This window comes from Schistocerca americana, chromosome 5 (genome assembly GCF_021461395.2).
Source record: "Schistocerca americana isolate TAMUIC-IGC-003095 chromosome 5, iqSchAmer2.1, whole genome shotgun sequence".
Classification (NCBI taxonomy): domain Eukaryota; kingdom Metazoa; phylum Arthropoda; class Insecta; order Orthoptera; family Acrididae; genus Schistocerca; species Schistocerca americana.
Window position 1 is genome coordinate 441289310 of NC_060123.1, and position 16969 is coordinate 441306278.

Here is a 16969-nt window from a genome sequence, read left to right on the forward strand (position 1 = left end):
AGAACCGCATGGCCACACCGGCCAGTTGCACACACAAGTGGTGTTGTATTAGGAGGCCAGGTGGCCTCTAGTGGCCAAATGAAGCACAAACTTTATGCGCAAACTACGATGTAACGCACACACAAAATTGGTAGTTACAGCACTCCTCTTCCTAGGTGAAGAAGTGAACATTGTGCTCACATCCATTTCGTATGTGGTCAACGTGGGTTGTTGAGTCACGTGACACTGCCATCAGTGCGTAGGGTCGAAAGTGGTGCTAGCATGGACAGGTGCGACACCCAACACCCTGTGAGAGGCAATATAGTGGGATGACACACTGGCACAGTGTTTATTTCCATGTCCATGTCCAACCCCAAGGAAGGAGGTTGCAGTGAAGGCCTCGGGACAGGCAGTGTTGGCTGTGATGGAGGTGGCAGCAGCAGAGGTATTGGCATTGGCATTGCCAGGGTCTCTCCATGGCCCCAACAGCTGAAGGGGACATCCATAGCAGAGAAGACAATTATGACAATGTTGGCAGCAGCAGCAGCTGAGAAGGCAAGGGCATCAGCTATGATGCAGAAGGTGGCCAGGCAGAAGTACAATGAGGGGGCAGTGGAGATGCACATGGTGTGTAGCCACCCACACGAGGTTTATGGTTGACTTCTTGTGACGCCCTCCCCTCAGCTGTGTGGACGATGCATAGGCATTGACCACAGATACTATGAGTTACTGCCAGCACCCATCTTGGCCAGTGGTCAAAGCTGTGAACCCAAACAGCTGTGCAAATATGGAAACACTGTGGTGCCAATGCCAGCAGACGGCCAAGCATCAGCCCAAGCAGATGTAGTAGAGTCCACGGCTGACGACCGTGCAACAACTCTGCCGGGCTCTTATCACCAGCAGGGGTGAACCTGTAAGAACTGAGGAACCTGTCGAGAGCTACTTCCGGTGACACACCCAAAACATAGTTTTTCATCTGAGTCTTATATTTTTGTACTAGTCATTTGGCTTCCCCATTTGATTGACTGTGGAAAGAAAGAGCTGTGATATGGTGAACACCAGTTTTTTTTTTTTTTACAAAAATCTTCAAATTCCTGACATATGAACTCGGGGCCATTGCCAGTATCCTACATATATGGAAGATTTTCCACTGCAAAAATTTCTGACAAAGTGGAAATTGGTGCCACCGCAGAAGTAGGCAGACAACTCATCACATATGGAAACTTAGAAAAGCATAAATTACAACAAGTAAGTGGAAACTGAAAAAGACCCTGCAAAATCTACATGAATTTGTTCCCAAGGCTGCTGTAGATCTGGCCAGGGTGACGAAGAAACACGGGGAGCAACCTGAAGGGTAGCACACTGTCGTCGAGCTGCAACAACTCACACGATTTCGCCATCAATGGCTGGCTAAACAACATATCAGCATGCTAATGCTTTTGTACATGACACACCCTAGTGGCCCACATGTAACAAATGCATAACCTCGCGCAAAAGGGAGGAAGGGACTACAACCCTAGGAGTGGTTTCTCTGTAGCTGATAGTAGCACTTTGTCCCAAGCAGAAAGACGATTTTTTAATGCAAAATGAGTTCTCAAAGGATCAGAAGCAGAGACCAGAGATTGGTCCAGCTAGTTGTGTTGCACTAAACAAACAACTTTATTTAAAACAATATCTGTGGCTGCAATTTTAGTGCTAGTAATTGGAAAATCATCAACAACATTTCGAGCTTCCACGTCTACATGAAAACAAAGTAATTTCTTTTTATCAAACACAGGATCCCAACCCATTGGCAAATACGATAAGGCAGTCTACATTTGCGAGTTGCATTTCACAGTCAGAAATGTATCTCTTAATTGTGTCAAGACAGAGAAAGAGACCACTGCAGTAAGTGATTTGCAGCTTTGTGCAGCAAGGATGCCAAAGGGTTAAAAAGAGACACCAGTTGTTTCTGATCTGTGATAAAGTGGAACTCAGACCTGTATAGAAAAATGTGAAATACTTTTAGAGCATACACGATCACAAAAGCCTCGTTCTCTATCTGAGAACAATACTGTGGCACTGAATTTAAGGACTTAGAGGCATATGCAATAGGGCATTCAGAACCATCTCTTGACTATGAGCAAGGATGGTGCCAAGACCAAATTGAGGTGCATTCATTGCTAACACAAGGTGATGGCCCAGATGAAAATTAACCAAACAAAGAGCCGACTGGAGTTTAGATTTCAACACCTGGTCACAAGCCTACGTGATGAGTGGAATGGAAATTTTTTACGTAATAATTCATGGAGTGGTTGTGCCACAGCAGCAGCTTCCAGTATGAATTTGTAGTAGTACATAATTTTGCCTAAAAATGCCTGTAATTCCTTGATGGACATGACGTATCGTTTAATGTCAGCATGCGATGTTTCAAAAACCAAATAAATGATGGATGGATGAAATACTGTGTCCCACAGACTGTGAAACATAAAACAGAGCACGAAGGTTCTGCAAATGTTCTCTGTAGAGGCACCAGACACTACTATGTCATCAAAATAGATGACACAGCCTGGAACTGATGCAATAAGTTGCTCTAAAAAGCGCTGAAAAATAGCTGGTGCACTTGCCACATCAAAAGGCAAATGCTGGCGTTGATAAAGCCAAATGGTGTATTGGTAACTAGAAGGTGTTTAGATTACTCATCGAGCGGCAGCTGTAAATATGCCTCTGCCAGGACCATCTCTGAAAATAATGGGCCCCCAAATAATTTTGCTAACAGCTCATCAGGGTGCAGCAAAAAATAGGTATCAATGACTGACTGTGCATTATTAGATTTTTTGAAGTCACCAAAGAGGCCCAGTTTACTGGTAGGTTTTTTGACTATTACCAGTGGTGCTGAGCATTCACTGGAATAGGTTGAGTAACATCAAGGGACTGAAGACTACCTAATTCTGCGGGCCCAGAAACAACAGAGGCAGGCAGACTGTTTCATCATAATATGAGCCTGAAATTCAGGTGCACAACCCAGTACTGTAGAAAACAGAGAGACAGCAGCTAATTGTTGCTATGGAACTTGATCAGAAACCAAATGCACTTCATCATCAATGGAAAATCCAGAGGTTTACAAGTGCACAAACCAAACTGATTTTTAGTGTAAGCATTGTCCACTACTAGGAATGAATCACAGTCTCGTAAGTCACAGGTGCAAAAAACTGTCCAACAATGGGAATATTTTGTTTTGTTATAACTCACCAGTCTCCACAACACTGAACTCATAAGGGGAGAAACTAAAATTCACGTAAATCTGACAATTCACCAATGGTGCTGCTGCTGCCGCCACGTCCACTTGCATTTTCAATGATTTGTTAAACACACGCACATCAATGTAGAACTCATTTTGAGTCACTGTCACTGCTGACACACTGTTCATATCCCACTGCCGACACACTGTTCAAATCCATGTTCGTCTCATTCTCACTCAGATATGGAAAGGAGTTACATACAGAAGCAGTGTGTCCTGTCTTAGGGTACATATTACACGTAGCCCAGTGCTTGGGCCATGTGATCTGTTCATGTTGAATGAAGCACTATGGGGACGAAGGCAGAGTGTAGAAGGCTGCGGACTGTTGTTGTCATGAACACCATGATGCTGATATGTCTGCTGGACTGCTGCAATAGTGTCTACATTCCCTTGAGAACTGGTTTAAAGCTGGGAGGGATGAAAGGAACTGATTTCTGAAACTTCGGAACAGGCTTCTCTCTTAGTACCTGCAGCCCGTGTAACTTCAAATGACTGAGCTACATTCAATATTTCCACAAGCATAGGATTTTCACACTGTAGAGCTCACTCACGAATTTCCCAATTGGGAGCAAAATGTATGACAGCATCATGACCATCTGATCGGCATAGGATTTCTCATGAACATTTATCACAAAATTACAACGATGGTTAAGTCCCTGTAGTTCTGCTGCCCATGCCCTGCATGATTGCTTTGGCCACTTTTGGCAAGGGCAAAATTCCTCACAAACAGCAATAATGTGAGTAAGTTTACAGTGATAGGTAGGAATTAACTCACACATCTGAAGGTTCTTGTAAGGGGGTGAGCTGACACAACTAATACCCATGAGCTAAAACCCACGACGAAAAAAGGCCCTTGCACAAGGTTACGTCTTTTACTCCAAATGCCTGGAAATGTTGCTGCAGGCATTTTTCGTAAGTGTCCCCATCTTTTGCTGCAAAGCCGTACGCAGGGAACGGCAGTGGGTATGTTGTTGGCAGGGCTGCAAGTTGTGCCAATGTAGTCATTAAACTGGAAATAACAACTGCCAACCTGCTGTTGCTCGAGAAGAGATTTAAGCACTGCCTCCATGGGAATTAGACTCAAAGGACTAATGACTGAAGTGGAACACGTAGAGCCGAGTACCTTACTCATCGCCAAAAAGTGTTCTAACCCAAGAACACTGCCGTTTATTGCTCGAACAGTACACCCACATGGAAGACAAGGTATAACACAATTATCAATACACAAGTGGAAAGTGGAGTCTTGCGCTCCAGCTTATATATTCATTTGTTCCAACGGGAGGCATCGTATTAGCAGGCCAGGTGGCCTCTAGTGGCTGAATCAAGCACAAACTTTACATGCGAAACATGAAGCAGCACACACTCAAAATTCGTGGTTACAGCAACAACAGTAATTCTTCCATGCCTACCAAAATAAGCAAGCAAACAAAACACACACACACACACACACACACACACACACACACCTCATATTACCTTCAAAGAATATGTTTCTAAAACATTCATATGAGGAAATGGAGAACAAAAATGTCAGGCAAAAAAGTAACAGATTACATTTTACGAATAGGAAAAAAAAATCCCATCCTTCCAAATATGTAACCTCCTTTCCTCCACAAGAAAGAATCTAACAGTTCTGAAAGCTATGTATAGTTTTTTTTCTATTTTTAAATGTGTCTATGAGCAGTACACGAAATTTCTGCTTCCTGAAAATATGTACTGGCAAGCCATTCAACCTCAGTCTAATTTTAAAAGCTAACTAAAGCAATAAATCCACATTCTAACAAATACAGTACAACAAATATTTCCATTGCCATATTCTTGCCAAAGAACCATGAAGGACTGTGCTCACCAACAGATACGCGATAACTGTCTACTTTGTGATACTCTCCATGAAACTCCTCAGAAGTTCTGTAGACATGCAGTGTGCATCCCTCCCCCCTCCACAACGCAACTTGCAGGTCCTGAAGGGTCCATGGCATCCTCTACAGCACGTCTGGCCCCTTGCTCTTGTGTTTGCACCATGATACTGAGGTACAGCAATGATGAGACCATACCATTTGGAAAATGCCTCACCTGTTCATTCCATGCTGTTTTAGCTCTATGCCATAGTTCATCAATCACAGGAGCTGGCAAGAGGTGACATGTCAGTCTCTCAGCAACTCATGTTTCCAATGGATGAGATATACAGAGAACATGCTGGGCAGAACAACAGTCTAACACCCTCTGTTTGACATGTCTTCTTCATGGTACATAGCAATACGTCTTTTCCTACATTGTTGATACCCTCTGTATTGAGATGGGTCAGGATAGCACAAGCAACTTCTGGTCTTGCATAATCTTGTCGAAAGATGTCATGGATACCTTACAGAGACAGCTGCTGCCCAAATTACCAGCTATGCTAAACAGAGGTGACTATCTTGTCTACCAAATGGCAGCCCATACTACCACACCAGGCGCTTGATTTGCATGTTGACAGCGGTGGTGGTTGCGGTGGTAGTGAGGAATGTGTTCTGGGAACATTCATTCTCTTGGAAGCCTTCACACATAAGACATCTATTATGATGCTGTACACAGGACTGGAACTCATGGTGCCACTCATGTGTGTACTATTGTGGATGGGTACAAAACATGGGCCTGTCTTTCTCTGATCTCACTTAAAGAGAAGCCACAACAATTCTCACTGTACGGACAGTCTCAGGTGTTACAGATCTCATCAATCCGTGTGGATACACCGGTTTTAAAAATGAGCACATTTTCTGATTTTCTGACTCAGGGTAGGTGTTATTGTGGTATGACCCTGTAAGGTGTTATTGTGGTATTATCCTGCAAGGTGTTATTGTGGTATTATCCTGCATTGCCAAGTGAAGAATATGCCTGTTCTCCCAGGTCCTAATTGCATGGGATCAAAGAGATCCTGCATGGCATCAAGTATGTCCCTCTTAATCCTGTCAGTTCCAGATCCGCACAACAGTCACTGTACCTCTAACTACACAAGCAGCAGTATCACAGAATGATGCACTGTGGTGTAGATAGACCACAGTTCTGCCACTGTTGAATTCCAACAAGTGTTGATAGATGTTTCTAATTTTTAGACAAAACAAACAACATTCAAACATAATTCCTAAAAGAGAAATCTATTGCACAATCATTCATTGTACACAGAATGAGGTGGCATTACCCCTACCTATTTTCTGCAATTGTGCTGAAATGCTATTCACTTTCATATCAAGCATCTATTACACTTCATATCTATTTGACGTTTGTTGCATGTCAAGCGGAGTATATCTTTCTGGATAGACAAAAAGAGAAAGCTAAATTGTACAGTGGCCTGTCAAGAAAATCACATGACCACACAACTGAATAGGCCTTGAGGTGAGGTGGTTATAGTGCAGTGGCTTTATGTTTTGAGGGCATTACTGCTTTAAGACTCTGGGTTGTTGTGGCATTGGTGACAGAGTGTAAAAATTTATCAAATATAGGAATAATATCCTTGCAGGGATACTGACTATGAACCAGTTCATTCCACTGCATTAGTAACTCCATGAAGGCTTCTTCATCATCATCATCATCATCATCATTATTGTTCTTGTTGTTGTTGTTGTTGTTGTTGTCGTCATCTTCAGTCCAAGGACTGGTTGATACAGTGTTCACACTAGTTCATCCTGTGTAAGCCTTTTTATCTCTGCCTAAATATTGCAACCTACATCCATTTGAACCTGTTTACTATTGTCAATAAGAAACTTGATAAATGGAGAACAGACAATATTTAATGAGGATACCATCAGCACTGAGTTATAAACATCCATGTATGAGCTTTGTCACAATCTCTAACTATTCATAGCTGAATAGTTTTGATTGATTTCTCATTGTTCCTTAAATGCACTCAGAGAAAAACGAACAATATGCTGTAAGAACCAAGACCAGCATATTGTTCAAGTCTCCTCCTGCTTCCAGTTACCATTCATTTCACAGACTAAAAGGGACTTATCTTCCATTAACAATTTCCACAATGGAGTTTCTTCTCACGCCTTCAACCATCAGGCTGGTTGGTGGCAGTTTCTTTTGCCTTCCTCTCGAGAGCAGTACAGGTAGTGCAGCTGGTAACCTCCATGATAAGGCTGATATATTCTAAACTGGGCCTGCCTCGTGTTCTTCACCTCTGTGTTCCTTCAATAATCTTCTAATGACACCATCATGTCTCAGCAGATTGCTGACCCGTGTGTCTCCTCTGTGTTGGATATGCTTCCAAAGACATGACTTTCTTCCTCCATTCTGTGGAGCCCCTCTTCATTCAAACCGTGTCTACCCAGACATTCTGCAATAGCACCATATCTCAAAGGTTATTATTTTGTGTTTTTCTCTGAGCATCCATGTTTTACTTTTGTACAGCAGTACACTTGAAACAAACATCTTTATGAGGCCTTTCTCCAGATGTTTGGTTATGCAGCACGATGTAAAAAGACTTCTCTTTTTCCTTAGAGGAAAAAAAAAAAAAAAAATTATGTAATTTTACTCCCTAGATAGGTGAAGGATTTGATAATCTCCAGTCCCTCATTGTTCAATGAGCATTGAGCAACAGTGTTTTTTAACTCGCCACTACAATTTTTGTTTTAGCTTTATTAATTTTTGTGTTATAGGGAGAGCGGAGGGTGGTTTCCATCTGGACCAGCATCACTTTGAATTGTTCTGTGTCTTCACTTAACACTGTGATATTATTAGTAAGTCTCAACATTTCTAGTTCCTTACCAAGGTCTTTAATTCTTTATATAGCTCCAACTTCTTCTGACGTCCCCTGAATGTATCCATTGAGCAAGACAGGAGAGAGTGAGCACTCCTGTAGTACTCTGCTTATTGTAGGTTCTTCTTTATGTTCTCCACATCTTATCACAGCTACCTCTTTTCTCTACAGTCTCTGCACTACTGCTCTGTCCTTATACTTTATGCCACTCTCTCTTTCAGCATCATAAAAAGCTGTCACCAGACTACCCTGTCAATTGCTTTTTCTGACTCAAAGAAGACAATACGTGTGTGTGTGTGTGTGTGTGTGTGTGTGTGTGTGTGTGTGTGTGTGTGTGTGTGTGTCCTGAGCCTTTTTAAGCTGAGCATTGCTTCTCATGTGCCCACAGACCAAGAAGCAATACTATCCTTATGATAGAGGATAGACAGGGTATCAGCAACTATACAGCTGATCTGCTCTGCTAGATATCACATTATTGGAGGTGGTTTGCTCCAGGCTTCCCTAGGCTATGTGTCACCTTATCACTAAGCTACTGCAGGACATACTGCTTAATATTTGAATTACAGAGCAACTTGACATTTTCCATGCAATAAAAAATGTGAGAGATAGGATAAGCAATTGTACTCCAATGAGCCACACTTAATTGTGAATACAATTTAAAGTGAAATTTTAAAAAGTGAAAGTTTGCTTTATGCAATACTAAAGAGAATACAATGAGGACTTTTCAAAATTTATGTCTTTTAATCTCCCCATCTTTCTGCTTCTTCAGGGTTTGTGCATCAATCCATTCCACGTCTCTGAGTGTTGTTGTTCTGGATATAATTTACAAAAACACAATGAATGACTGAAGGAATGAATGAATGATGAAATGGGCTGCCAATACACACACTTAAAAGTAGAAAAACAATACCTAGCTTTTGGAACTGTTAATTCCTTCCTCAGGGAGAAAAGAAGGATGGATTTGGGAATATTTTAAAAGCAGTGGCAGGTTACTCATATCTCAAGTCGAGACGGACCCACCTGTATGAGGATGAAGAAAAAGAAAGATAGATTAGAAGAAAACAGATAGTACATTGATAAGCATTACTTATCTCTACACTAGGTAGAGATCAGTGGTAAGCACTGTCCAAGCTTCAGTTCAGATATGATGGAAGGTAAGAGTGAGAAGTAAAGATTGATTAGCAGGAAAATAAATGAGAAGTGGAATGAATGGAACAATCAGAAACTATGAGGAAAGAGGTAAAGAAGATAAACCCTCCTACTGATTTTCTTCCACCTCTTTCCACTTTCTTATTTCTTAATCACATTCATGGTGTTTCCTCCCTAACATGTCAAATATAATTATGACAAATCTAATATAATTATACAGTATGGTACACGGACAAGTATACTGCTGCTGCTGCTACTACTACTACTTGCAGAGGATGAATATGCAGCCATATGCAAACTATAAATCTACCTTCTGCCCTTTGACGAGTTTCAGCACAGTGTTCATGTTGTATACCAACAACAACCAGTCACTTAAGTCTAACACATTACTCCTCATTACTTGATCATAAATTTTATTATAAATGTGTTCTGCAGAATCTATATTTCTATATACAATTATGTGGTGCTGCTCTTCTTCTTTGAAGAATTTTAGTTAAAAAATTATAGTTCCTCTGAGATAGCTTAGAAGCCATTTGACTTTTTATCACTGAGGGGTTTTTAAGAAAATCACTAAAATGACATTCCTCATCACTAGTGTAGGCACCATATGATCCAATTGCTATTTGTGCAGGATACTAAGCATAGTATAGCCACAAAGGTTTAGGCCTGCAACCTCAGCAACTCCAGTTCTTCTACTGATATTTTGGCTGTTTTTGTATAAGGTGACTAAATGCAGTAACAGCACTTAAGTTCATACATTTAAATCTATCAGTCACTCCAAAACTGCTCACAATCACAGACACATAGAGTTCAGACACATTTTCTGTGCAAGGAACAAAACCTTCTAGAGGCACTTGAACCATGTTCAGAATTAGAAATGTGGTTGAAAGTGGCACTATAATGAGGGCTTCGATTTGATTAACGTGCAAAGACAAGTTATATCCATATTGTAACTTCCCTCTCAAATCATTAATTTCATTCCCTGACAAATTTCCTCTGCTTCTTTCACAACCAAGTCAGAAAAGAATGAAGCGGCTGTCAGAATCTTTACACTATCACACTACAAAGGGGCCTGTATTGACACATCACTACATCACAGCTAATTTATTAGGCTTTAAGAGACAGGTGTAAAACCTACGTGAAAGCTGAGTGCACCTCTTAGGAATATTTCATGTTATTTAATCTATTTACAATATTCCACACTAGTGTGTGTGTGTGTGTGTGTGTGTGTGTGTGTGTGTGGGAGGGGGGGCGGGGAGGTGCAAGTTGTCTTGAAAAATCCCTTCCTTATCAAATAGAAAATCATCCTCAAAAACTTCAACAACTTTATGCAAGACCCTAAAATTCCCACAAGGTTCCAAAATCTGGTCACCTGGGACCGCAAAAACTCTAGCCAGAATCACATGCAGATATCATAGGGCAGGCCTCTACTGATCCACTAGACATTATGCGAGTCACTGTAAGGAATACCATGATGCCAAGCATCAACCAGACATGATATGGATTTTTATACCTTTGTGAACAGTGAGATTATCAGAAAGGTTACTAAACTACTTTGGGGCCTGCCACATACGTTATTGCTTGTTGTATGCCACTCATGAAGTCGAGGTTTATTGTCCTTCATCAAGAGGACAAAAGGGCAGACATCATCCATGTTCTCCAGATGACCTACAGTCCTGAGACACAGCTCAATTGTAGGAGCCTCCTGGTTCAAGGAAACTTAAGACTCACTGAATGAGGTTCAGCGGGAGTGGCTACCTTCGATGCTCATCACAGTGAAGAGGATGCGACAACATGACTCGAACACGAGGACCCTGCAGTGCTCCAATACAGACGGTCATACGAAAACTTCTAAAACAGCAAGCTACTGTTTCTCCAGGAGAGGGAGGAATGGCTTGAACCGTGCTGCTTGCGAGGTAGAGTAGAGGGTAGTGACACTGGCTGGTGTGCTGCAGGTCCCTAACTCTAATCTGATCTAACAAATTCATGTTATTTAATAAAACAATGGAAACTCTAGGTAGGAATACCAACAATGTAAGAAAAGACAAATTTTGCTACTCACAGTAAAGAAGACACGTCAAGTTGCAGACAGGCACAATTAAACACACACACACACACACACACACACACACACACACACACACCTCATGTACACACGACCGCCAACTGCAGCATCTTGGGCTGGAATGCGTCACATCTGGAGGAGGCGCAGAAGGGGAAGGGGTAGCAGTGTATGGGTGGGGAGAGAGACGAAAGTTGTCTGACAGAGTGTGCAAGGAGTAACACTGCCAGCAGATGCAGCATCAGGAAGCTGCCGGACAGATAGATGGGGGAAAAGAAGGAGCAAATAAGGAGAGGCGTGGGGAAAAGAAGGAGCAAATAAGGAGAGGCGTGTGGAAATATGAGCAGATACATTGGCAGAGGGCTGAAAATAGACAGGGCCGAAGATGAGAATAGGGAGGAGACCATAGGATGGAGGGGGTGGAAACTGTTGGGTGGAGGGTCTAGGGACGGTATGTTACCATAAGTTGAGGCCGAGATAATTACGGGACCAGAGAATGTGTTGTAAGGTTAACTCCCATCTATGCAGTTCAGAAAAGTTGGTGGTGGAGGGAAGGATCCATATGACTTGGGTAGTGAAGCAGCCATTGAAATCAAGTGTGTTGTGTTCAGCTGCACATTGTGCCACAGGGTGGTCTGCTTTGCTCTTGGCCATGGTTAGGCAGTGGCCTCTCATCCTGGTGGGCAGGTGGTTGGTAATCATACCAATACAAAAAGTTGTGCAATAATTGCAGCAGAGCTGGTAAATGACATGGCTGCTTTCACAGGTAGCCCAGTCCCTGATGGGGTAGGATTAACTTGTGACAAGGCTGTAATAGGAAGTGCTGGGGGGATGTATTGGACAGCTTTTGCACCTGGGCCTTCAACAGAAATATGACCCTTGTGGCAAGGGGTTGGGATCGGGAGTGGCATAGGTTGTGTGGGCAACGGAACACTACTTCAGGGGGGCGGGAAATATCTCGGGTAGGACCTCCCTCATTTCAGTGCACAATGATAGGTAATAAAAGTCCTGAAATGAGGGACATCCTACCCAAGATACTTCCCACCCTTCCTAAAGTGTGTTCCACTGCCCACCCAATTTCCACAACATCCTTGTCCATTCCTATGGCACTCTCAATCCCAACCCCTTACCACAGGGATCATATCCCCATGGAAAATATAGATCAAAACGTGGTCAATCTACCCACATAGCACTTCCTACTCCAGTTCTGCCACAGGTTTATCCTACCCCATCAGGGGCTGGACCACCTGTGAAAGCAGCCATGTTGTTTACCAGCTCTGCTGCAATCATCGCCCAGCTTTTTATATTGGTATGACTATCAATCAGCTGGTCACCAGGATGAACAGCCACTGCCAAACTGTGGCCAAGAGCCACCTCGTGGCACAACATTGAGCTGAACATAACACACTTGATTTCAATGGCTGCTTAACTACCCGAGCCGTCTGGATCCTTCCCTCCACAACCAGCTTTTCTGAACTGCGCAGATGGGAGTTATCCTTACAACAAATTCTCTGCTTCCGTAATTATCCTGGCCTCAACCTACGGTAACATACTGTCCCCACACCCTCCACCCAACATTTTCTCCCTCTACCATCCTAGCATCTTTACCCCATTCTCATCTCCCACCCCATTTATTTGCTGCCCTCTGCCAACACATCCACCTGTCTTTCCCTGCTCACCTCCTTTTTTGCTCCTTTTTTTCCTCCACAACCCTGCCCCACAACCTCCCGACACTGCACTTGTTGGCAGCCTAGTCCCTGCACTCTCCACCAGACAGCATTTGTCTTTCTCCCCACCTGTACACTACTATCCCTTCCCCTTCTTGCTCCCTCCAGATTGCTGCTTGCATCCCATGTGACGTTGCATTCCAGCCCGAGATGCTGGAGCTGGCAGTCATGTGCGCTATTAGATGTGCTTGCTACTGTGTGTGTGTGTGTGTGTGTGTGTGTGTGTGTGTGTGTGTGTGTGGTCTTTTTTTCTCTTCACTGATGAAGGCTGTGGCCGAAAGCTTTATGTGGGTGTCTTAATTGTGTCTCTCTGCAATTTGATGTGTTGTCTTTACTGTAAGTAGCAATCTGCCTTTTCCTACACTGTTGTACATGTTATCTAGTTATTTATTATTTCTAGAATATTCTCAAGATTTCTTGTAGCTGTAATGTTTGCAAATGCTGGAATATTCCTTGCCTGAATAAACAGCAGCACACACTGTGAAGAATGAGTTCTGTTCTGTTTGTTCATAGGTGTCAGTAATAAACATCCTTTCAGTGGCAAGTATTTCCCATCACTGATGACCCTGCTATCAGATCTGGACTTGACTGTGGTTACAATATAACAATACCATGTGATGAGATGAAATACATCTATGTTGCAACCACCCTCAATTATACCGGGTATACCAGCATCACAACAGCTAAGACAAATATAATGCAATCAACAAAGCACTGATTAGCTGACTATCTCAGTGAAAGGCTAAATGATTAGAAAAATTATTAGAAATGGAGTAACATGGAAAAAGCACCTCCACTCAGTTAGATTGAGAGTGCTGCATATTTGTTGGAACTGCTGTATTGACTACAATGTATGACTTTTATCTCATGGCAGATACATAGAAGTTCCCAGCAATGTGCACTGATGACTTGAACACATTAACACAAATGGCAGACAATACTGGAAATGTATCTCACTACGGACACAACAGTGCTTACCCACTGAAATGGAAAAACCTATGACATATCATCAGAACAAGTAGCTGAGAATACAAAAGTGCTCAGTAATTTAGCTTCAAAAATTTCTAATTTTTCGATAACTGCATCATCAAACAACTTATGTATGTATTGATAGCTAAGCTACTGCTAATGCTAATGCATTGGCAAACACGGTGATAGTAGTACATGTAGAATTGATCAGGTAATATGACCCTTTTTTTTTTTTTTTTTTTTTTTTTACTTCATAAAATGAAAGCTGGATTTGGATTATTCTATATAGTCAGTCAACAACTCAAGAAATAAACATAAATTGTTTCTTTTCATTTATTATTGCATGAAGTTCAACCTCTCAATTCTTGTATGCTTTGTTAGGTTTCCTACCAATCAATGTTGTGTGACAGTACCCATAATGGCATATTTTTAAGTAGGCCTTACCTGAAGTCGAAGATAAAGCTTCATTGTACCCCATCGCATATTATGAGGATTCTTGCGCATGATGAATTTCAGAGGGGGCTCTCTCATATCCAGATCACAATCCTTCAGCAGGTATTCATTTTTTGCATCTGTCCGAGTAATGAGAGAATGCTTGTCATCTCTGTCCCTAGAAACAAACAGTCTGTTATACAGCCGAGCTTATGCCCAATACAAGTTTTCTTTGGAATTCACAATGTTAGCAAATTTATTGCCAATACATTGTTTAAAATCCAAGCAAAAACTTCAAATTATGTTGATAATTTACAGTGAACATTATTAACTTACAATATACTCCCTAGTAAAAACTGCCTTTAATAGTTTAACATCTTATCAATATGACACAATTATAAATGGAACATGTGTTCAGTCTCAAATAGTTTGAGGAAAAAAAAAACAACAAGTGAAGGAATTACCCCTTCAACTGTTGTGATTATGGGAAAAAGGAAATTGGAGACATTTTGCAATAGGGTGCGCAGACTAAGATTCAATGACATGTTAGTAAAAACTGATTTTGTACTACCAGATAAAAAAGTCTAGACCGAGGCCAGCGGCTGTCACAGCAACGTTTCTCTACTGCACATACAAGTCTATTTCATGTAGTTAATGGGATGATACTTTCAAGTAACTAATGACAGGTGAGAAATGAGGCAACAAATTTCTAGCGACAAAAGAGAAACCATTCTCTTTGTTGCTGCTGTCGCAAATATTTTACTGTTTTTTTTTTCTGAATTTGTTATCAATTACAAGGCCATGGTTAAGCTGGGACATAAGAGGACAGTTTAAATTAAGTTACATTGGCTGTCAAAATATTTGCCTGTTTCTTCTGAATGTGTTACAATTTTGCATGCTGTGATATACTAATGTGACAATGTTCCTTCAAAACTTGTTGTCTGCCCACTGCTCTCTCACAGGCTGTGTACACACAACAGCTGACACAACCTCTTTCCTGCTCATCATACCTTGCGACAAATGCCAACAACATTATTCATGATACAAGTAAAAATGCCACTGGCCATGATTTAGACTTTTATCAAAACAATTTCCCAATGATTTACTTTCACTCACATTTAGTCTAATCTATAACACAGATAAGCATATGTGCAAATTAAGAGATGATACCTGCATCCATCACAGACAGGATACTCAAATGACTGGTAAAGAAAAGAATCATCAAAAATATTTGAACATTCCTCACATGTTGGCCGATATGGAATTTGGACAGGTCCAACGTTTTCCTTCAGTTCCACCTGAAAATTTTATTTCTCATTACCTAAGTCTGAATTTAATTATAACTGACAGAAAACACCACATACACTAGATTATTCTAATCATCAATATTTTACACATCAATGCACAAAGTTACTACACTGTGCTTATGTAACTGGCAAATAAGGCTATGTATGAATACCACAAGGCCACAAACATCAGCATGAAATATTAGTACAATGGACTCTTAAGATTTACAATGTCATGCAGAGAAACCATTTAAAGGTGATATTTCTTTCTGGTATGAATCTACAACTGCTTTTATTAAATCAGAGCAAAATTTTTTTAAATTTATAGTTAACACATTTTATATGAAGTAGTAAAAAATTAACAAACAAATTATACCATTAGGAGATACCATGTTTCTGCTGAAACTGAACGACTTAATTTGTCTCTGATGCACTCTTAATGCATCAATTCCTCAGTTATGAGAACTAACTCAGTCATTAATAAAATGACACTGGCTCCATGAAGGCATGGTGTTCTATGAGATTAGATTGTACAATACATCCAGAAAACATTTGTACCCTCAAATGGGAGGAAGAACTTGTTATTGCTTCATGGTCACAACACACATGCACAAATGCTGCTTACTGAATTTATCCACATGGGGGGGGGGGGGGGGGGGGATTGGAACAGTACACAGGGCAAAGCTAATGAGGAGAGGTAGGGAGAAGGAATTTTACGATAAAATTGTAATTCAAATTATTTCTAATGGTTTTAAAACAGAGCTGCACAATAAAAATGAGCCCTCTCTTAAAATCAAAGTGGTTTGTAAACTCAGAAAGCATAAAAACAGAGCAGAATTTTACAGTCTTTATTAGATTGCCCTCCTGTTGGTGAAATTTTCTACATTCACTAAAGAAAAACACATAATTTATTACAAATTTTATGAACAAATACAAGTTCAGCGAGTTAAAAGAAGGGTACTGGAGAGTTAGATTTAATGCCCCGTCAGTACTGGGATTAGCAGAGATGGTATAAACACTGAATGGACTGCAGTAAAGAAAGAAATTTGATGTATTGTTCCATTATAACATTCACCTAAAGAAATTGAAGGAAATGTTGAAAGCTTATATCAGTATGGCTCCCTACTAAAACATGAGTCAGTTTTAACCGTGTCACCTTACTAAAAGAGTGTTCAGAATCAGAATGCATTACCTTAACGCTCAAACAAATGACTGTGTAAATAAAATACATCAGAATAATGATACATAGAACTGTGATAAGAGGGCAATATGGCAACAATTCAATAAAGAGTAAGTGCATGCCTACACACACTTTTCCAAATGCTAATAACAATAAGATGCAAGTTA

At 41.1% G+C, this 16969-nt stretch overlaps 1 protein-coding gene across 1 annotated transcript in view; it reads right to left on the reverse strand.

The window, feature by feature from the left end:
- Positions 1-16969, reverse strand: part of LOC124615894 (DNA repair protein complementing XP-A cells) — a 36484-nt gene that overhangs the window by 15014 nt on the left and 4501 nt on the right. Inside the window, exons 3-4 of the mRNA XM_047144068.1 lie at positions 15507-15634; positions 14349-14514 (exon numbers count right to left, since the gene is read on the reverse strand). Coding sequence (XP_047000024.1) covers positions 14349-14514; positions 15507-15634 — 294 coding nt within the window. The remainder of the gene's footprint in view (positions 1-14348; positions 14515-15506; positions 15635-16969) is intronic.